We start from the raw sequence: 24,050 nt of genomic DNA on the forward strand, positions 1-24,050 counted from the left end.
AAAGGCCCGGTCTATCTTAAAACCTGCTTACGTCCTTACATAATGCCAGGTCATTGCGCTCAAACTCCCAGTTTCTCCTAGTTACTCCTAGGTTTAAGAGAACCCGAAAGGGATGGAAAACTTTTGAAGTTTGCGCCTCTCAGCAATGGAATAAGCTCCCTTTGTCCCTCCGGGCCTGTCCATCTGAATCTCTATTCCGTAAGGCCCTCAAACCCCATCTTTTTGATCTATAATCTGTCTTATATTTGCCCACTGCTTCCAGATTCATTAGCGCCGGGACGCCCCAATGGGGCAGCAGCGCGCTTTACAAAACACACAAATAATAATAATAAATAATGCAGGGCTGGGAGAAATCTGACGCAAGCTGCACAGGAACAGGGCACAGGCTGTGGCTGACACATAGTAGTACAGCAACAATGAAGGAAGAAAAAGAATAAAAGGTACCAACAATAGACTACTTTCCAGTAAGAAAAAGGATTTTCTATATTGAAAAAATATTTACAAAAACATAGAAACTTATAGACATAAACCAAATAATTGTGCTCACAGTGTTACGCATACAAGACATACACAATATATACAGTGTAAACAGAACAATGGCAAAAAAGGGAAAACAATATAATGAAAATCTTCTGTATTATGACAAAAATATAGTGCATTCAATTCTTAATCCAAATTAGCCATATGTAAATAATTGTTCTTCTTTCATTTTGAGTTGTGTGAATGAATTGGTTTCTAACCATTGTTGCTGTACTATTATCTAATGCCCCGGGCTCTGGGTAGTAGGGCTGCCCCTGTTGGGTGTAAAGGCTGAAGCAAGGCAGGAACTCGACAAACAAACAGGCAACAAGCCGTCCAGTACACAGAGATTAAAACTTCAGTGCACAAGCAGGGAGCTTCAGCAATGGCAGTTTATAACGAGCTCCGGGCAGCAGCAAACCCAGGGTGGAGTGACATGATTGGCAGCATAAGACTAGTCATAGGTGTGTATAATTCCCATCTCTCACAACTCCTACAGGACAGAATCCAGTGCTGACGAACAGCAGAAGGACTTCCACTAAAAGCAATGCCCAGTGGATGATGGGCCTTATTTAATACTTGGCAGTGCAATACAGAACTTGTAGTCCATGGAAGCAAAGGCATGTTTTTCAATGTTCACAGGATTGAAATGGAAATCAGGCAGGAATCATAAAGTGACTTTGAATACATTTTAGTGGTGATTTCCAGACTGCAGTGGGTCTATGAACAGTTCCCCCTAGTGGCGAAACAATGGAATCGTAACACAGGGGTCTTGATCTTACTTGCCAGGAAAGTTGGGAATACGGGTTTACCACCTGAAGATGATGCAACAGAGTGATATGAGTAGGTAGTGGGGAGTCAATGGAGGCCTCTCAGAGGAAAGAATGTGATTTTGTTTGTGTTTCTTTAGACCACTGATGATATAGATGCAGCATGAAAAATGCTCTTTCGGGGGACACTCGCATGAGGGACGTTGCCTCTTCTGAGATGCGACCGGACCAGTGTTGGATGGTAGGGTTTACAGAAGACAGGCATCTTTTTTTAAATGTGGGTTTTGAAGCTAAGGCATTTATCAATGTGGAATTCCAAGGATATGGTACTTTTTATACTTTTGCTAAGTCTTGTGCTGAATCTCTGTTGGCCTTGGTTCAGTCAGGGATTCTTTCTTTCCTATTCTGGTTAGTGACATCACTGTGCTAAAAAGTTCTAGAAGCACCCAGTTCCTCCTGGCCTGAGATAAAGTGCCTGCCACTCTCGAATAGGTGCTATCTTGGAGCACAAACATGATCATTTCATGCATTGCTGCTCCGATCATCCCAGAGACACCAGACAAGGACATCAAACTACAATGCTACTCTGCTGCTTTCCGAATAGCTACCTCTGACAAGAGAAATCACCCCCAGTTGCAGAAAGGGAGTACGTTCGAGATCAGACCTTGTAGAAGCAGGCTCTAAGAAATGCAAACTCTCTTGAGTTACCCTATCAAACTGCATACACCCTTGTGTTATGTACAGGTTGTTCTCAATATCTGTCTGAAAATGGAAAGGCCAAGGTCTAAAGTTGTACAAATCTCCCATATCACTCCTGATACTGAAGAGTGTTAAAAGAAAGGAGCATTGTGAGATGCATGCAATAAAACACAGATAGCTCATTCACAAAATGGAAGGATCTGAAGCAACTCAAAGGTTGTGCACAAAGATCCAATGTCAATATGGCAGAAAACAAAAAAGCAGTTTACCTACGAGCAAAGGGGAAAGGCACTAGCTGCCACCAGCAGAAGCACCTCTTTACAAATATGTGGAGATCAAACAAATTGCTGCAAAGGTTTGCTCTTTCTTAATGCCATTACATCGCACCTTGTTAGATTCAAGGGCTGATTCTGCAATTGATTAGGTAAAGGGTGCCACTAATGAACAATGTAGGGTAAAGTAAGGTAAGGCAAAGGTTGTAGTTATGTCACTTAGACTAGATCTTAAATCAATATATGTGTTTGATGGTAATGAATATGAGCCCTTAGAGCATGATCAAATATAAGCTAGATAAGTGTAATCTTTGTCCCATCAAGGCTTTAGGGATATAACTCAGGTTGAAATACACTGCATTTTGTCAATTATGGTCAACCACTGACTTTGTCCTTAGACGTGCAAAAGTATAAACTAAAAATTGTGGCCAACTTTGTAGAGATTACTATGATACTGTCCAAACGGTGCGGAGTGATTTATTAAATGTTTCTTTTCCTATCCACATTTTAAATGCTGATTTCATAGTCTTCTCTTTTTTAATAAGTCTGATTGCATCATGAAATCACAGTCCATTCCAACACAAACTCTTTGGGGTGCTTCGGAGGACTTTCATTTGAAAAGACTGAGGACATGATTAAATTATCTGAAGGAACCCCTGTTGCACTACAGTGCTGTGTTACCAGTTTTCCTCATTTGCTGCATAGCTAAACCAAACCTGAACTGTAGAATCTATATAGGCCAGCAGTGTTCCTACTGGTAAAATGTGGTATTTGAATTTAAGACGCCTTGTGATTTTTACCAAAATATGAAAAAAAAGCTTTGTTAGTCACATATGTTTTGCAACTTAAGACAACTGCTAAATACAAAATACAAGCAAACCCTAGAGTGCTTAAAAGCCAGATGACCCATACTCATTCTTAGCAATGTAGAGCACATACCAAATGTAATAAAATGGTTACAGTACCTTCAATAGTTGAATACGATGATGATTGCATTGCAATAGCCTGGATTTTTATCAGAGTGTTTCTGGCCTCCTCCATCTCTTGCCAAATCAGGAAAACATCTTCTCGAACACCAGCTCCTGAGACCAAAAATATATTTAGTTGGCTTTGCATAAGAGTGGCTCAAATAGATTAAGTAGCAAAAACAGCATAAATGATAAAAAACTTGTAATAAACAGCTTGCTAGTAAAAAGAGCCAAGGCGTCATTGCTTTTATTGCATTATTTTGCGATTACATTTATACAAGCGCTCCATGAACTGTAGTATACTACATGATGATGGATGAATCAAACAGAAATTGGCGTGTAAATAAATCCCTGGGTGTTGTATTTTAGGGGTTTCAAGTTTCAGGTCCATTCATTTGTTTGATTTCTAACAACAGAGGCAATACAAACATTAAAAAAGCCAAATGTGTTTTTATAAAAAAGAACCCTTTTCATCATTCCTCAAATGCAGCAAAAAACATTCACAGCTTAAAGCATAAGTGAATATCTTTACCTTTAATTATATAATATACAAGTTGCTAGACTAACACTGTTCCTAGGATAACAAAACATGGATCAAACTTTGAGCAGCAGTTTGACATAAATGAAACATTAGATCCTGATTCCACTCTTTTTTACAGGGCACCTTATACACAGAGCCGGACTGGGAACCCAAAGCAGTCCAGGCAATTTTCTTGGACCAGCCCCTGGGGACACATTGCCTGGCACAGGGAGGCTGGAAACGCTTGCTTGCTTCTATTGTTACGGGGGACCGATATTGCAACACCGCTGCAAAACCGCCCCCGGTAGCAAAACTGGTTCCCACCACTGCAAAACCAGCCCCCACCCTTCCAGCCTCCCGGGGAAACATCCGATGCCCAGTATGGCCAGTAAGGTCCTACCCATACATCTTCAATCAATAATTGATGTATCCTTAATTTCAATATCCACCTGGCTGGATAGCCATCATATACTATTTAGGCAGCACCGGCTACGTTAACTATATGTCTGTATTCAGAACTAGTTTGACAAGCACCTGAGCTGATTTCGTTAAACTTATATTTCTTCCCTCCCCGAGCTATATTATTCATGGCATTGGGCCATCTTTTAGATTTAGAGGAAACATTCATAAACAATTACTAATTTATAATAATGTCACATACATGAACATTTAGTCAATAGGATCACAGGGAATATACGCAAATATACCTGAATGTATCAAAATAGGGTATATATTTATTCCACTTGGAATTTCATAAATTAGTACCTGGCAACAAAAATACTACTGAGAGTCATACATCAATTAACAGTAGTGTTCATAACACCTTGCACATAAATTATGGGTAATCAAAACACCATATAGATGGAATTTAAACACAGCATGTAAACATGTTTAAAATCTGAATAATCAACAAATATGCGAAACGGTGCTGGGCGTCAACGTTAATTGATGTATGACTCTCAGTAGTATTTTTGTTGCCAGGTACTAATTTATGAAATTCCAAGTGGAATAAATATATACCCTATTTTGATACATACAGGTATATTTGCGTATAGTTCCTGTGATCCTATTGACTAAATGTTCATGTATGTGACATTATTATAAATTAGCAATCGTTTATGAATGTTTCCTCTAGGGACAATGTGTTTCTGTTATTGAATATACCCAGTCCCAGGGGGATTATTGGGTGGCTCTATGAATGCTGTCATCTTTTATATTTAGCATCGGAGAGGCAGCGATTAACCTCAAATTTACATACCACCGACCATTTATATCCCCTCACTATACTTGTTTTGGCCATATAGCGAATGGTACCCTCTCCTGCTGTACTAATATGTTGTATGTTAAAGGAAAAATATTACACATCATGCCAAACTCCAGCCTCAATACAAATCAAGCAGTATTGTGTGCCACTGTCAGACAATGTTTCACGATATACAGTGCAGAACTTCAGACAAATAAAGTAAAATCTCACAATGTTTAGTCCATACTTTTCCCTTACAACAGGGTTTGTTTTATGGCCCATACTACTATTCACTTTGTCCTAGGAGCCTGCAAACCCTCTTGATAATGGAATCAACGAGATTAGTTATTGATTAGTTAGAAGGAACAATCACTCTTGAATAACAATCTCTAGTTATCATATCGAGTGGATGGTTACCCAATGTCCACGAAACACTGTGTTTTGATTGGCTCCAACTGAATAGCAAAAACTTTGTTTTACCTTCAGTGCTCTTCAAATAGTTACACTTGCAATATTCACCAAACTTATTTAAAAAATGGTGATTACCAATAGTAGTCAAAGTATTGTGTCCGCCTAAAATAGACATTGGATACTCTCTTGATGCACCTTTGCCTGGAAACATAGTGCCTGTTATCGGGCTTTTGCATCACAAGAAATGTAAATGGCTACAAATAAAGGTGCTAAGATGCAACCTTGTCTAAGCTTGATTGGTGTCAGTATTTTAGGGACAGACAGTGCACCTTCCTACCCCAGCTAAATCCGAGTTCATGAGTCATTATTGAGTCCAATTAATAATCGTAGGACATCTACCTGCCGTTTCTACCCATTTTTTTTACAAACTATTTAAAATATATGTTTCTAAAATTTTACTCCAAATGTCTACCTCGCCAATTATCCTGAAACTTTCTGGCAGAGTGCAATCCTTTTTTCATAAATCGGTATATGTATGGATCGTAATTGATCCTCTAATTTCTTTTCTGAAGGCGCAAAAAGTGTAGCCTGTGAAAGGTCTACTTCTTTCACACTTTTCTTAGTCATAACGCTTTTTACCAAATTTTCCTCTGATAACTCGATTTCTTGCAATATGTTACAATTGAATGTATATACATTTGTTATATAGTTTTATAATTTGCCCAGTTTTGCTAAGCCACTGTTAGACCTACTACCCTTTTCCTATTAACTAGGAAATTCTCAGTCGGTCCCCAAATGTTATTAACCTTTTGTTCTTTAGTGCAACTATCAAATCTTTCCAGAATTTTTCGATGCCTCATATTTACTTTCTCTGATCATTATCTTATATTGTCATATAAATTCGTTTATATAAGGATCTCTCTCCTTTTTATCCAGTTTAAAAGACTGTTAGATCTATTCATTCAAATGTTTTCTGGCTTTCTGTTTTACGTTCGCATCTCCCCTTATCACATAACAAATCAGAGAAGTAAAGCAACAATTCCTACATTTATTATGTGCTGATTGACAACTTGCTTATCTTCTATTAATTACTGACTAATTATATCCTTGGAGGACGATATCTAATTCTTTGCATATTTTACTTGGTTTCATTTGAATACAAATCCGAGCAGGTATGCCCATACATTCCTCAATGATGTTGTACAGTGGTTCATCAACATTCACATGGTGCAACATTGCTTTAAAGTCTCCAAATAGTATGATATATTAGATATTTCTGCAAGCAATTACACTTAAGATGTCAAATAATCATCAAATTGTATTCCCAATGGAGTGTATAAGTTCACCATAATTAACCCAGCAAGGTTCAAGTGAATTACATGATCAACTGCCATGCTAAACAGATCAAATATCATCATGAGAAATCTATTTTGATTAAGACATACTTTTTCTGTTTCACTATTGAGGGAAGTAGAAATCAGATTCACAATCTCCATCCCCGAGAGACAGCCTTACTTTTTATTTAATGGTTTCATTTTGTATGATTTATAGTCATTAAACACAGTTGATGTTATTTCCAGTGTTACCTGGAGGGCTGTTGTCGCTATTTTTTTCCTAGCTAATTCCTACTCTGAACTCCTCCATTGCCTGTGCACACCTGCAATATTCCATGGCATTTATTCAACTAGTCTTCATTAAGAACCATACAGCCTCTGTGTTGGCATTTCTTATATTATTGCTGCCACTATTCAATTCCAATTCCAATTACTGCCAACTTTCATTTGCCATTTCTTTACCGAAGACTACATTATCCTTACCTAACTTGTTTTTATAATGTGATTTTAATGACAAGATTTGTTTCCAAAACGTCTTATCCCAAAATACCTGTCATGCTCCAGATATATTTCAGGCTTTTCATGTAGTATAGATACATTGATTTTCTCTACTTTTCCCCATCACCCATTCACCACTATCAAATCAGTCCCAAATGTCCTGATTCCACTTATTTTAGGATTTATTTACTTTACCACTACAGCTAAATGTGCTACTTTGTATTTCCGTATGCATTATTTTAAAGCTTACTAGTCCTATATTCTTTAATGATATACAAGTGAGTGAATATAGTAGGTTAAGGATTTTTTTTATCCATGCAATCCATTTCTTCATCTGTTGTAAAAACGTGTTCAATTTTTTACTTTCTTGATCTAGATGTATGAATCTATTTTGTGGATATGGATTCTCCTAGACAACAAAGGAATCTGCTTTATGCTCTGTTGGCTACCCCCAAACATTTTGTCTTCACCCCTCCTGCTTTCTGATTTTTTTTTATTGGCTGTAGGACACTCTGCACTTTACCACTGTTAACTAGTGGTAAAGTGCTTGTTCCCTCTCCTTTAAACATGGTAAAATTGGCTTTAACCTAATTGGCACATTTAATTTCCTTGTAAGTCCCTGGTAAAGTGGTACTACTTGTACCCAGGGACTGTAAATTAATAGATATTAGTAGGCCTGCAGCAATTGTTGAGCCACGCATTTAAGTAGCCCTTTAAAACATGTTTTAGACCGGCCATTGCAGCCTGTGTGCAGTTTTAAACTGCCAATTCGACTTGACAAAACAAAACTTTTGGTAGGTCTAAACCTATCTTTTTAATGTGTACACATCACCCACAGGGTAGGCCCTAAACAGCCCAGAGGGCAGGGTGCACTGTATTTAAAATGTTGGACATGGACTTTTACGTTTTACATGTCTTGGTAGTAAAAAACACAACATAAATAATTTGTCACTACTGTTAGGTTTACCTCTTCCACAGAACACCATTGGTTTATCTTATTACATTTAATATGTGCTAACATTTGATAGGGTAGAGGTAGAAATGAAATGTTTGAACTCAAGGGAATTATAATTTAAAACCCTCTTTAATGGAAAAGTCCGATTTTAGATAACAATTTTGAAAATGCCTCTTTTAGAAAGTTGGCTTTTCCTGCCCTAAATTTTGAGGCCTTCTAAGAATCTCCAGCTGCCTGGGTCTGTTAATTGCTTCCCCATAAGAAATGCATATTGGGCACAGACATTGAACCATATGACCTAGATGTAGCTGGGAGAGGGCCATCCTGCCAGGATGAGTGGGTCGGATCTATTTCCTACTCCACTTACATTTCAAAAGCTGACACCAGTACACCCACAAAGAACCTGACACTAGTCTGTTGTCACCCCAGATCACTTGGAGCAGGGAAGAAGGAGATTCCAGAACCAACTGTGGGGTAAGACTCTAGAAGTTTCATCCACTTCAAAGCTGGCACCAGTTATAAAAATAGGACCCTCAACACCCACTCTTCAGTTCACTCATAGATCTGTGAAGGTCCCCCAGAAGGAATGCCTTGCACTTCAGAGAACTACCCTGCTGCTGGAGGCCTGCTTTGTTCTTCAGAGGACTGCCCTGCTGCTACCAATGGACTGTCCAGCTTCTTGAAGCCTGCCTTGTTCCCTCAGAGAACTGCCCTGCTGCTTTACAACAGCCTTCCTGCTTGATCCCAGGATTATCAGAGTGACTCAAAGGGCTAGTTGGTTGTCCTCCTGTCCTGAGTTACAGGGATGTAAAAAGCATAAACAAATTGAATTCTGCACCTGGACCCTACCTCAAGTGAGTCCTACTCTCCAGGAGGTGCCCGCCCGGTACTAGGCTCTTAGAGGTGGTACTAAAGATGCCCAAAGAGCTAAAATCCAAACCTTGATACTTGGAAAAACAAAAGTGCTCTGAGACCTGAATAGAGGCAGGGATCTACTTGGTCGCCACTCCTCTCAAGATGCATCGCAGGTCGGCCTGACTTTGTGGCACCTCCTGCCACGGTCTTCTCTGCTGCAGCAAATGCTGTCCAGTGGCTCCTCTTCAGAAGGGTATTCAACCTCCTGTGGATTATCGACTTCCAAAAAGGAAGCTAAATCCGAACGTAGAAATCTCCACCCCGACTTCACCCAACATCTCCCCAACGACGACATCTCCCCCTCATGCCTTGCCCTAGTGAACTTTCCTTCTCAGACATTTTTCTTAAAAATTTCTTCTTAGTTCAAAGGTAAGCCGAGATATGGCAGAATCCACCTTGTGCGTCCGAATAGCACTCCATCGCAGTCGCCCATATTTTCAACCGGGGCAAAGTCAAAGTTTGGACTGTCCATGATGGAGCACCAGCAGGCTACAGGACCCACGCAGGCCTAAGTGAACAAAGCACCTTTCCTGGTTGCAAACAGCATGATGTGTTGATGTCGAGGCCCGCAGGTGCAAGATCCGTAAATCTTCTCCATGCAGTGAAGGTGATGTGTCAGTTCTGAAGACGGGTGCTGGAGTCGAGAGGCGTCAAGTGCTGTGCCGGATTCTGCCACACAGTTTACAAGTCCAGTAGTGTCTGATTTGATGGGGTCAGAGACCCAGTACTTATAGCCATAAGTGACTCTCGGAGTGCACAAGTATCCCTTTCAACTCAGTCCTGTCTGCCAGGCTATCTGAGGGAATTAGTCCTTTATGTGGGGCCGCTGCCTATTCAAGTGAAGTGTTAGCCTCTCTCTTCCATCCTTCCATAATGCCCTGGCATTTCTGAAACAGTAATGTGGAATCCAACTTCACCAGTAATGCGGGTTTATCATTACTATTACAAAGATATGAAACATGAAAAAGCTACTCCTCTCTGATCAGGAATTACAACTTTAAAGTGTATTAAGGAATTCCCAATGCTAGAATATGAGAGGGGTCGGCCTCATAGTGAAAAACGATTTGGGGGGTTTGTCACCACCAGGACATGTAAAGCTTAAACACACATTTACTTACATAGCACCCTGCTATTAGGGTTACTTAGGGCCTACCTTAGGGGTGACTTATATGTAATAAAAGGAGGATTTGAGGCTTGGCATGTAGTTTTAAATGCCAAGTCGAAGTGGCAGTATCCTGAATACACAGAAACTGCAATGGCAAGCCTGAGATAGGTTTGAAAGGCTACTTATGTGAGTGGCACAATCAGTGCTGCAAGCCCACTAGTAGCATTTGACTTACAGACTCCACGTATATGTTATACCACTTTACAAGGGACTTACTAGTAAATCAAATATGCCAATCAAGTATACACCAGTGTCACCATGTTTAGGGAAGAAGCACATGCACTTTAGCACCAGTTAGCAATGGTAAAGTGCTCAGAGTCCTAAGGCCAATAACAAGAATTAGCAAAACAGGAGGTAAAAGGCAAAATGTCTGGGGGAAGACCTTTCTAAGGATGACAGGTCTAACAGTTAGCCACAAAGAGTATGTAGCACTTAGAATTCTGTGTGCTATACCCTTAGTCCCTATGTTTTTGTCTCTTCCCAGTCGCAGGCCCTTCCCCCACCCACACAAGTGAGGCATAATATTACCCCAGGACCAAAAACGCAAAAGCCCACTATGTATCCGAAAAGGACCTGCTTTTGCAAGGGGGGTCAAATGAGTTTTTGGTCCCGGGCTTGGCAGCCATCTATGAAAACCTACCAAACCCACACATTACTTAAAACTAGAGACCCGGGAGAGTCCAGGGAGGTACGACTTGCATGAATCCCCCAACGTTTCCGTACCCAAAATCCCCTGCAAACCTCAAATTTTGATGAACAAATCTATTTTTTCTCAAATTTCGGTGTGTGAAAAATGTAGGATCACCGGACTGACAAAAATTTCCTACCACCCAGCGTTCCCCCAGTTCTCCCGATAACAATGGTACCTCACTCTTGTGGGTGGCAACCCACAACAAGCAAGGGCACAAAACATATTGCGGGGACATCAAAATTACCTATCACAAAATGATCTGCTTTTGCAAGGGGGGTCATATAACTTTTTGGTCCAGGCCTTAGCTGCCATCTAGGGAAACCTACCAAACCGACACATTTCTGAAAACTAGAGACCTGGGGTAGTCCAAGGATGTATGGCTTGCGTGGAGCCCCAACATTTCCCTACCCAGAATCCCCTGTAAACTTAAAATATTGGGAGTTTGGCAGTTTCCCAAGGCGGCCGCCGAGCCCTGGGCCAAAAACCCAGGTGACCCCCTTGCAAGCGCAGGTTGTTTTCTGATAGATAATTTTGATGTCTCCTCAATGCGTTTTGGGCCCTTGCCTGTCGCAGGTACTTGACACACCCACGCGAGTGAGGTGCCATTTTTTTCATGAGAACTGGGGGAACGCTGGGTGGTAGGAAATGTGTGGATCCATGGAGATTCCAGAACTTTCACACAAAGAAATTTGAGAAAAGGTAGTTTTTTTCTGCTAAATTTGAGGTTTGCAGGGGATTCTGGGTAGGAAAACGTTGGAGGGTCCACGCAATCCATACCTCGCTAGACTCCCCAGGTGTCTAATTTTCAGAAATGTGTGGGTTTGGTAGTTCCCAAAATAACCGCCGAATCCGGGGCCAAAAATCCAGGTGACCCCCCTTGCAAAACCAGGTTGTTTTGTGACAGGTAATTTTGATGTCTCCACAATACGTTTTGGGTCCTTGTCTGTCGCTTGTATTTGACCCATCCACGCGAGTGAGGTACCACTTGTATCGGGAGACCTGGGGGAAGGCTGGGTGGTAGGAAATTTGTGGATCCATGCAGATTCCTGAACTTTACCACACATAATTTTGAGAAAAATTAGATTTTTTTTCAGCTAAATTTGAGGTTTGCAGAGGATTCTGGGTAGGAAAACTTGGGGGGGGGTTCCTGTCGCTGGCACTAGGTCTACCCACACAAGTGAGGTACCATTTTTCTCAGAAGATTTTGGGGAATGAGGGGTGGGTGGAATTTTGTGGATCCAAGCAGATTGCAGAACTTTGCACCACAGAAATGTGAGGAAAATGTGTTTTTTTGACAAATTTTAAGGTTTGGAAGGGATTCTGGGTAACAGAACTTGGTGAGAGCCAGACAAGTCACCCGGTCCTGGATTCCCCTGGGTGTCTCTTTTTCAAAAATGTATAGGTTTATTAGTTTTCCCTAGCTGACAGCAAAGCTAGGGTTCATAATCTACAGCTAGACACTTTGGAAAAAAGGGCCAGTTTTCACTGTGAAAATGTGGTGTGTCCACGTTGCGTTTTGGGCCGTTTCCTGTAATTGGCACTAGGCCTACCCACACAAGTGAGTTACCATTTTTCTCAGAAGACTTAGGGGAATGCGGGGTGGGTGCGCAGATTGCAGAACTTTCTACCATAGAAATGTGAGGAAAATGTGTTTTTTGGACAAATGTTGAGGTTTGCCAGGGATGCTGGGTAACAGAACCGGGTGAGAGCCAGACAAGTCACCCCATCCTGGATTCCCCTGGGTGTCTAGTTTTGAAAAATGTAACGGTTTGCTAGGGTTCCCTGGGTGCCGGCAGAGCTAGGATTCAAAATCTACAGCTAGCCACTTTGCAAAAATAGGGTCAGTTTTCACTGTGAAAATGTGGTGTGTCCACGTTGCGGTTTCGGCTGTTTCCTGCTGCGGGAACTAGGCTTTCCCCACACAGGTGAGGTATCATTTTTCTTGAAAGACTGGGGAATGCGGGGTGGGTGGAATGTTGTGGATCCACGCAGATTCCAGAACTTTCCACCACAGAAATGTGAGGAAAATTTGTTTTTTTGACAAATGTTAAGGTTTGCAAGGGATTCTAGGTACCAGACCGAGATGAGAGCCAGACAAGTCACCCCATCCAGGATTCCCCTCGGAGTCTGGTTTTCAAAAATGTATAGGTTTGCTAGGTTTCCTTAGGTGCCGGCAGAGCTAGGGTTCAAAATCTACAGCTAGTCACTTTGCAAAAAAAGGGTCTGTTTTCACTGTGAAAATGTGGTGTGTCCACGTTGTGTTTTGAGCCATTTTCTGTCACTGGCACTAGGCCTACCCACACAAGTGAGGTACCATGTTTCTCTGAAGACTTTGGGGGATGTGGGGTGGGTGGAATTTTGTGGATCCATGCAGATTGCAGAACTTTCCACCACAGAAATGTGAGGAAGAATGTTTTTTGACAAATTTTGAGGTTTGCAAGGGATTCTAGGTAACAGAACCTGGTGAGAGTCACCCCATCCTGCATTCCCCTGAGTGTCTAGGTTTAAAAAATGTATAGGTTTGCCAGGTTTCCCTAGGTGCCGGCAGAGCTAGGGTTCAAAATCTACAGCTAGGCATTTTGCAAAAAAAGGGTCAATTTTTACTGTGAAAATGTGGTGTGTTCACGTTGCGTTTTGGTCCATTACCTGTTGTGGGCACTAGACCTTCCCACACAAGTGAGGTATCATTTTTCTCGGAAGACTTTAGAGAATGCGGGCTGGGTGGAATGTTGTGGATCCACGCAGATTTCAGAAATTTCCACCGCAGACATGTGAGGAAAATGTGGTTTTTAGACACATTTCAGGTTTGGAAGGGATTCTGGGTAACAGAACCTAGTGGGAACCAGACAAGTCACCCCAACCTGGATTTGCCTGGGTGTCTACTTTTCAAAAGTGTATAGGTTTGACAGGTTTCCCTGGGTGCCGGCAGAGCTAGGGTTCAAAATTTAAAGCTAGGCACTTTGGAAAAAGATGGTCAGTTTTCACTGTGAAAATGTGGTGTCAATGTTACGTTTTGGGCTGTTTACTGTCGTTCGCACTAGGCCTACCCACACAAGTGAGGTACCATTTTTTTCATAAGATTTCAGGGAATGCGGGGTGGGTGGACAGTTGTGGATCTGTACAGTTCCCAGAACTTTCCACCACAAATTTGTGAGGAAAATGTGATTTTGTGGGACAAATTTTGAGGTTTGCAAGGGATTCCGGGTAACAGAACCTAGTGAGAGCCAGACAAGTCACCCCATCCTGGATTCCCCTGGTTGTCTAGTTTTGAAACATGTTTGGTTTTGCTAGTTTGCCCTAGGTGCCGGCAGAGCTAGGGTTCAAAATCTAGAGCTAGGCACTTTGCAAAAAAAGGGCACTAGGCCTACCCACACAAGTGAGCTACCATTTTTCTCTGAAGACTTTGGGGAATGTGGGAAGGGTGGAATTTTGTGGATTGACGCAGATTGCTGAACTTTTCACCACAGAAATGTGAGGAAAATGTTTTTGGGGACAAGTTGAGGTTTGCAAGGGATTCTAAGTAACAGAGCCTGGTGAGAGCCAGACAAGTCACCCCATCCTGGATTTCCATGGGTGTCTAGGTTTAAAAAATGTATAGGTATGTTAGGTTTCCATAGGTGTCGGTAGAGCTAGGGTTCAAAATCTACAGCTAGGCACTTTGCAAAAAAAGGGTCTATTTTCTCTGTGAAAATGTGGTGTGTCCACGTTGCATTTTGGGCCATTTCCTTTTGTGGCCACTAGGCCTTCCCACACAAGTGAGGTATCATTTTTCTCGAAAGACTTTGCAAAATGCAGGCTGGGTGGAATGTTGTGGATCCACTCAGATTTCAGAACTTTCCACCACAGAAATGTGAGAAAAATGTGTTTTGTTGGACACATTTTGAGGTTTGCAAGGGATTCTGGGTAACAGAACCTGGTGAGAGCCAGACAAGTCACCCCATCCTGGATTTCCCTGGGTGTCTAGATTTCATAAATGTATAGGTTTGACAGGTTTCCCTGGGTTCCGGCAGAGCTAGGGTTCAAAATCTACAGCTAGGCACTTTGGAAAAATGTGGTGTGTCCACGTTATGTTTTGGGCCGTTTCCTGTCTTTGGCACTAGGCCTACCCATACAAGTGAGGTACGATTTTTCTCGGAAGATTTCGGGGAATGCGGGGTGGGCGGAAATTTGTGGATCTGCACAGATTCCAGAGCTTTCCACCACAGAAATGTGAGGGAAATGTGATTTTTTTGGACAAATGTTGAGGTTTGCAAGGGATTCTGGGTAACATACCCTAGTGAGAGCCAGGCAAGGCACTCCATCCTGGATTCCCCTGGGTGTCTAGTTTAAAAAAATTTATAGGTTTGCTAGGTTTCCCTTGATGCCAGCAGAGCTAGGGTTCAAAATATAGAGCTAGGCACTTTGCAAAAAAAAGGGTCTGTTTTCACTGTGAAAATGTGGTGTGTCCACGTTATGTTTTGGGCCATTTTCGGTCACTGGCACTAGGCCTACCCACACAAGCGAGGTACCATTTTTCTCTGAAGACTTTGGGGAATGTGGGGAGGGTGGAATTCTGTGGATCGACGCAGATTGCAGAACTTTCCACCAAAGAAATGTGAGGAAGAAGTGTTTTTTGACAAATTTTGAGGTTTGCAAGGAATTCTAGGTAACAGAACCTGGTGAAAGCCAGGCAAGTCACCCCCATCCTGGATTCCCCTGGGTGTCTAGGTTTAAAAAATGTATAGGTTTGCTAGGTTTCCCTAGGTGCCAGCAGAGCGAGGGTTCAAAATCTAGAGTTAGGCACTTTGCAAAAAAAGGGTCTGTTTTCACTGTGAAAATGTGGTGTCTCCACGTTGCGTTTTGGGTCATTTCCTTTTGCGAGCACCAGGCCGATCCACACAAGTGAGGTACCATTTTTCTCTGAAGACTTGGGGGAATGTGGGGAGGGTGGAATTTTGTGGATCGACGCAGATTGCAGAACTTTCCACCACAGAAATGTGAGGAAGAAGTGTTTTTGACAAATGTTGAGGTTGGCAAAGGATTCTAGGTAACAGATCCTGGTGAAAGCCAGGAAAGTCACCCCCTTCCTGGATTCCCCTGGGTGTCTAGGTTTAAAAAATGTATAGGTTTGCTAGGTTTCCCTAGGTGCCAGCAGAGCGAGGGTTCAAAACCTAGAGCTAGGCACTTTGCAAAAAAAGGGTCTGTTTTCACTGTGAAAATGTGGTGTCTCCATGTTGCGTTTTGGGTCATTTCCCTTTGCGAGCACCAGGCCGATCCACACAAGTGAGGTACCATTTTTCTCTGAAGACTTGGGGGAATGTGGGGAGGGTGGAATTTTGTGGATCGACGCAGATTGCAGAAATTTCCACCACAGAAATGTGAGGAAGAAGTGTTTTTTGACAAATGTTGAGGTTGGCAAAGGATTCTAGGTAACAGAACCTGGTGAAAGCCAGGAAAGTCACCCCATCCTGGATTCCCCTGGGTGTCTAGGTTTAAAAAATATATAGGTTTGCTAGGTTTCCCTAGGTGCCGGCAGAGCTAGGGTTCAAAATCTACAGCTAGGAACTTCGCAAAAAAAGGGTCCATTTTCACAGTGAAAATGTGGTGTGTCCACGTTGCGTTTTGGGCCGTTTTCTGTCTTTGGCACTAGGCCTACCCACACAAGTGAGGCACGATTTTTCTCAGAAGATTTCGGGGAATGCGGGGTGGGTGGAAATTTGTGGATCTGCACAGATTCCAGAACTTTCCACCACAGAAATGTGAGGGAAATGTGATTTTTTGGACAAATGTTGAGGTTTGCAAGGCATTCTGCGTAACATAACCTAGTGAGAGCCAGGCAAGGCATCCATCCTGGATTTCCTGGGTGTCTAGTTTTCAAAAATGTATAGGTTTGCTAGGTTTCCATTGATGCCGGCAGAGCTAGGGTTCAAAATATAGAGCTAGGCACTTTGCAAAAACAGGGTCTGCTTTCACTGTGAAAATGTGGTGTGTCCACGTTATGTTTTGGGCCATTTTCTGTCACTGGCACTAGGCCTACCCACACAAGTGAGGTACCATTTTTCTCTGAAGACTTTGGGGAATGTGGGGAGGGTGGAATTTTGTGGATCGATGCAGATTGCAGAAGTTTCCACAACAGAAATGTGAGGAAGAAGTGTTTTTTGACAAATGTTGAAGTTTGCAAGGGATTCTAGGTAACAGAACCTGGTGAAAGCCAGGCAAGTCACCCCCATCCTGGATTCCCCTGGGTGTCTAGGTTTAAAAAATGTATAGGTTTGCTAGGTTTCCCTAGGTGCCAGCAGAGCGAGGGTTCAAAATCTAGAGTTAGGCACTTTGCAAAAAAAGGGTCTGTTTTCACTGTGAAAATGTGGTGTGTCCTTGTTGCGTTTTGGGCCATTTCCTTTTGCGAGCACCAGGCCTATCCACACAAGTGAGGTACCATTTTTCTCTGAAGACTTTGGGGAATGTGGGGAGGGTGGAATTTTGTGGATCAACGCAGATTGCAGAACCTTCCACCACAGAAATGTGAGGAAGAAGTGTTTTTGACAAATTTTGAGGTTTGCAAAGGATTCTAGGTAACAGAACCTGGTGAAAGCCAGGAAAGTCACCACATCCTGGATTCCCCTGGGTGTCTAGGTTTAAAAAATGTATAGGTTTGCTAGGTTTCCCTAGGTGCCGGCAGAGCTAGGGTTCAAAATCTACAGCTAGGAACTTTGCAAAAAAAAGGGTCAATTTTCACAGTGAAAATGTGGTGTGTCCACGTTGCGTTTTGGGCCGTTTCCGGTCGATGGCACTAGGTGTACCCACACAAGTGAGGTACCATTTTCTCTGAAGTCTTTGGGGAATGTGGGGAGGGTAGAATTTTGTGGATCGACGCAGATTGCAGAACTTTCCACCGCAGAAATGTGAGGAAAATGTGTTTTTTTGACAAATTTTGAGGTTTGCAAGGGATTCTAGGTAACAGAACCTGATGAAAGCCAGACAAGTCACCCCATCCTGGATTCCCCTTTGTGTCTAGTTTTAAAAAAACATGTAGATTTGCTAGGTTTTCCTAGGTACCGACAGAGCTAGGGTTCAAAATCAACAGCTAGGCACTTTGCAAAAAAAGGGTCAGTTTTCACTGTGAAAATGTGGTGTACCCACGTTGCGTTTTGGGCAGTTTCCTGTTGCCGCCACTACACCTACCCACACAAGTGAGGTATAATTTTTTATTGGGAATCTTAGGGGAACACACAATTGTGGAGCAACTGTTATTACCTATTAACCTTCAATGCATTTCTACCTTCCAAATGTAAGACAATGTGTAAAAAAGAAGTCACATTGAAAAATGACCTATAATTCACATGCTGGTATGGGTATCCACAATTTCGGGGATGTGCAAATAGCTACTGTTTCTAAACTCTATATTTTGTTCCCATTTCATAAATACATAGGTGACTTTCATACCAATTTTTCCCTGTTTATATTTTTCCAAATGAATTGCTATATACCAGGTACCCAATAAAAAAACATTGCAAGACGCTGCTCAGTTATTGGCTCTGAGTTCCTCGGATTCTTGGTGAACCTACAAGTCCTATATATCCCCACAACCAGGAGGATCCAGCGGATGTAATGGTATACTGCTTTCAAACATCTGTCATACTTAGTAGAAGTTACAGGTGAAAACGTTGGCACAACGGACTGTTTTTTTATCTCGTTTTCAATTTTTTCTATTTTCAACTGTTTGTTTCTATGTGAAAACCTTGAAGGAGCTACACAAATGACCCCTTACTGAATTTAAATGTTTATCTACTTTTCAGAAATGTATAGCTTTCCAGGATCCAATATTGCCTTCATACCCATTTTTTCCATTAACTGGAAGATGGTTGACAGCACAAAAAAAGCAAAAATAAGCTATGTCCCAGAAATATGCCAAAACTGTGTAAACAAATGTGGTTTTCTGACAAAAGTCTGCTTGTCCCCGAAAGCTGGGAAGATGGTGATTTCAGCACCACAGCCCCTTTGTTGATACCATTTGCAGGGAAAAAAACAGATGCTTTCATCTGTAGCCCTTTTTGCCCATTTCCCCCCCCCCCCCCCCAGAAAAAATGTAGCTGTATTTTGGCTCATTTCTGGGTCCCCTCCAGGGGAATCCACAAACCCTGGGTACCTTTAGAATCCCTGTCATGTTGGAAGAAAAGGAAGCAAATTTGTCGTGGATACCTTATGTGGTCTAAACGTTACAGGAGCCTAAGCGCGAACTACTCCAAATAGCCAAAAATAGGCTTAGCAGAGGGGGGGGGAAGGCCTAGCAGCGAAGGGGTTAAGCAAATTAACTTAATGCACAGTGTATAAAATAAAGTAAAAGTAACCCTTGTATCCCTGCTCGTTACAGAAAATTCCCTTTGTGAAGGGTTCACAGGCATGAAGAGTTGTTAATGGCCCGGTGTGAGGTTCCCGGTCACCCCCTCAAGTGGGACTGTTGGTCTAGCTTCATAGCACATGAGGCCAGATTTAACGAGAAATCAGGCTGCATGAGTTGCTATGTTTAGCTGCAGGCTGAAGCCAGAACTCCGCTCTGAAGTGGTTTGCAAGTTGCAACGCAGGCACAATTAAATTAGTAATGATTATGCTGCGAACCACAGTAAGGGAACAACAGGCAACTGAAGAGGCAATTAACATTGTAAAGGAAACAAAAAACTTAATTAAGCTAAAATCTAACAAAAAAGAAAAGAAAATTCTGATCACACCATAGCTGAGCAATAACCCTTTAATAGAAAATGAGGCATTCAGGAGATGCAGGAATAAATAGACAACAGTGCAAGTCAGAAAAATCATCACTGGGCAGAAGACAAAATATGACAAAGGAGGAGCAGAGGAGGGTGTGTAACCCTGATGATGGAGCGAACAAGACACAGCCTGGGCGGAGTAACAGAGCGTGGACTTGGGAAGTATTTTATTTTCCCTGGGTGATTATAAGCTTTGACAACCAGGGAGTTTCGGGGTGATTCTCACTTCCGGAATGATAAAACGCCTTCAGAAATGTGGGGCAGAAAGTCGTTATTTCTCAGTGCCACACTTTGTTTTAGGTCTCTTGTGCTGTGACATTTAGAGGGAGAGGGTGTGGTGCAGCAGTCAGAGCTGTCGACTCGGGATTTGGAGAGCCGTGTTTGAATCTCGACGTCACGCGCGTAGCTAAGGGGGTGCGGGGGGGGGGGCGGTCCGCCCCCGGCGGCACTAGTTTGGGGGCGGCGGCCTTGCGACACTGGTGGCCCGTGGCGGCGGCCGCCTTTATAATGTATTTGGCGACACTCACACTGACACTAGTATCAATCAAATATATTATAAAGGCGGCCGCCGCCACGGGCAAACAGTGTCACAAGGCCGCCGTCCCGAAGGTCAATGATGTACGCAGTACACCGACCATGCCCCACACGAGCACGGTGAAGTACGGAGTAGTTTGTGGGTTGTCCCAGGGCCGTCAATCTTGAAGCGTGAAACCGCTACCAATGACAGCCCTGGGACTAATTTTTGGCCAGCCCCCGCGCCGAAAACTCCACAGTGAATCATCACGTGCGCCTCAGGGTCACTTCTTCACTCCTCGAAATGGCCCCGCTCTTGAGCAAGTGCTTATGCTCACAGAAGGCGCCACCACCGACGTCAGAGTGGTTTCTCCCTCCGAGGGATGAATTCCTGCTGCTCGTGACCCCAGCGCCTGCAGCTGTGGCAGCAATTACTTCGCCCCCTCTGTGATGTGGACAGCAGAACTGATGGACGATGTAGATCGGCATGAGCTCCGGAGAATACACAGAGGGTATGTACTACAATTCCTAATGCGCTTTAAAGATACAAACTGCCACAGTGGGCCTGGGGTCAATTGAGGGCATGATGTGTGAAGGTGTGGTGTGCTGTAATGCTTTTGGCCGCCATAAGTGTGGCAGGGTATGCTCAGACGTGAGTCCCTTGCTCACTTTGCCACTGGATTCAAGCAAGCCGGGCAGAAGACGGCTGGAATGCCAGAAACCGGTCCTCGGAAGCTTGTTCCCGGTCCAGGGAAGACATGGATTGGCAGTTCGGGCTGGACTGTTCCCATGAGGCACAGGGTCAGACTGATTTGCATATAGCCATGTCTGAACTGGGGTGGCAGAGTGGGCTAAAGAACGGTGATGGATTAAATCCAGATCTTTTGACTGGGTGTGAGTGTTTGATTGATTCAGATGCTCCGTCCATCACCAACTCCTTTTGTACCGTAATGCTGTGAGTGGCTCTCTGCACCCGCGCTGCAATCACATTTTATTGACTTGCACAAGTGCTACCATTGCCTACGTAATGTTTGTTCTTGTGCTTGAGTGTCTGCCATATATTGCAGTAGTATACCTCTAACTGTACTTTGTTTTCTCTTGTAACCTGCACGCATGTCAATTTTTCCTCCTGTAATGCACCGTTTGTTACCTCTTGTATTTGTTTGCTCACGATTGTCACTTTTACCTCATGTAACTTAACGTTTGCTTTTGTAATTTGTTCACTTGTAATTTTCTCTTTATGTATCAGTACTGTTCCTATTGTGAAGCGCTCTGATGCCTTCGGGTAAAGTCAGCGCTATATAAAAACACGTAACTAAATAGATAAATAAACAATAGGTAATAGGTTATCGGAGTTGCCCGAACCTCCTTCTGTTTTACTAACCATGTAGATGTCGTAATTCAAAGTGGGCTCTCTCTTGAAAGCGTTCTGATTGAAAAGTCAGGAACAGGTATGCATCTTAAATTAAAAACAGAAGTCCCCTGACTTTCCTTATGCTTAACTTCATACCTCCTAACAGAAAGACGTTTCATGTGTATGTATAGAGGGGTGTAGCTATCAAGTGTGCAGCAGGTGCGCTTACACCAAGATCCAAAAGCCTGATGGGCCCAACCGAAACTGAGTATTGCTGTATTTCATTACCTTGACAGAATGTAGGGGCCCATTTTCATTGCAAGCCGCCCTGCCTGCGCCCCTGGACGTATATTGTGTCAGAATAATTTAACATGTAATACACACATTAATTGATTGTGCTCATGAAGTAATTGAACAAAAAATATTTGTCAATTGATAATAAAAGAAAATGGATGACTTGCCCGAACACGAACTTAACCCAAAGGTATCAAAGAGTTACACGAGCACCAGTTGCGTTACAGACTATACATTCATTTTGGTAAGTGATTTGCCTAGAATCGCCGTATGTTGAGCTGTTCCTGCTGCGATGCAAACCTGATTTCCTAGCTTCCAAGTCAACCGCTCTTGCCGTTTGGCCACAACTTCACACCATGTACTTTTCCATTCTGATTTGATAAGCTTGAATATTCGGCTTCTTAAGGCAGCAGGACTGAAAGATCAATCACAGCAGCCAAAAGAATTCTAGGAGAAAAAATATAAGAAAAGCATCAATGCAGTAGCAATGCTTTGACTATCATGTAGACATTGTTGCTAAATTTGAAGGTATATCCCCAATGTAGCAATTTTGTTTCACAAGGATAAGTGAGATAGTGCCAGTGATTTTAGCAATTTCTCCATCTGCACATTAATGAGTAATAATTAAAAGTTATTATAATTAAATGAAAGCTTTCAACATGTTTTTGTAGAGGAATTCTTTTGCAATGTTTTTCAGTGAACACTGCGGTATATGATTCTATACTGTGCTTTGTTATGCTATTTTACTATATGTTATGTCACCAGCATTTGTATAGTGCAATCTACCATCTGCATGGCACCTTAGCATATTTTGCTCTAGACTCATCATATGGCTATGAGTTTTGATTGATCAGTTGTGTATTTTTTATTTTTTTGGGCAGCGGGTGATTATTAGAAGCAATTTCTTTTTTTTTTCCCAAACCCTATTTTATTTTTATAAATGGTTCACGTGAAAGTAAAATGAATCACACCCACATCAAGAGCTTTCTTAACAACTAATGAGTCCAAAAGATACCTACTTCCGAGACATACTCTGAACCATATTCGCCCAGCGACCTTATACGGGTCTCCAGTCTGGGGCCGAAAGCTCTATATCGACACCTAGAGAGACCCCATTTAGGAACATTGAGAGCAATATTCTCCAGTTTGGGAAATTGGGTTAGTTACTGAGGGGAGTGGACGCCACAGTCAGGAAGCAACCACATGGGGAGCAGGATGGTGGTCGGCTGAGGTGACCGCTCATAACGCCTTGATCTATTGAGACCCCCCAATGAGCCCTGTAATAAAATAAGGATGCTATTGGAAGTTTTGAACACTTTGCTGAAATTGCTTAGTGAGGAGGCCAGCAGCTAGCTGCACCCCCACTTGCAGAGTTGCGGCGGGACAGGTAGAACTCCTACAAACCTGTGAGAAGCTCTACAGCATGCTGAGCTGTTTTGATTGCTGTTGCTTGGAGATGCATTTTCCAGTCGGGATGAAGCCAAAGGGGCAACCAGTAACTCGAGGGAAGACCGGGCGGCTCCAGCTGCTGGCAGTCCGACATTAAGTGTGGCCCGACATCTGTCCGCTCAGTGACTGAGATATGCGCTGGGACAGAGGCAGTGGCTCGACTGCCTGGACACCAAGGGCAAACTAGGACCCGGAAGGACGACAAAAGTGAAAGCTGAGAAACAACCCGGTCAATGTCCTAAAACAAACGACGATAAAGTAATTCTCAACTACTACATTTTGCTTTCTTATCATTCGGTTTATGGTTTCATCTTTTTTAAGGCAAAACTTGGTATAAATTGAAGAATATACTTAGTGTGCAGCACGCGCGCAGCACAGCCTGTACTGTATTGGACAACAGCTAGGGCAGTGGGACTTCATGATGCACCTTTCAGACCTCTCAAGTGCTCGCCGTCCTTTTTACCCAGCACCCCTACCCGCTACCTGCCTTGGGCGGCAATCTGAGGGATAGCCCCGGGCGCCAGAAGCTCTAGCTACGCCCCTGCTCGACGTAGGCTCAATGTCCTGTGATTCTTGGGCAAATCACGTAAACTCCTGGCATAGGCTCAACATCCTGGGATTCTGGGCAAATCAAAAACTCCCTGTGCCCTTATCTACTAATTTAATTGCATTTACATTTGAACAAAAGAAAAAACAAGCAGATTAAGTGACGGCACCTCAAATAAACCGCATGACC

At 42.8% G+C, this 24,050-nt stretch overlaps 1 protein-coding gene across 1 annotated transcript in view; it reads right to left on the reverse strand.

Annotated features, from left to right (window-relative positions):
• VWA3B (von Willebrand factor A domain containing 3B) overlaps nucleotides 1–24,050 on the reverse strand; it is a 1,052,517-nt gene that overhangs the window by 824,100 nt on the left and 204,367 nt on the right. Inside the window, exon 9 of the mRNA XM_078658240.1 lies at nucleotides 3,226–3,342. Coding sequence (XP_078514366.1) covers nucleotides 3,226–3,342 — 117 coding nt within the window. The remainder of the gene's footprint in view (nucleotides 1–3,225; nucleotides 3,343–24,050) is intronic.

Source organism: Lissotriton helveticus, chromosome 8, assembly GCF_964261635.1.
Source record: "Lissotriton helveticus chromosome 8, aLisHel1.1, whole genome shotgun sequence".
NCBI lineage: Eukaryota > Metazoa > Chordata > Amphibia > Caudata > Salamandridae > Lissotriton > Lissotriton helveticus.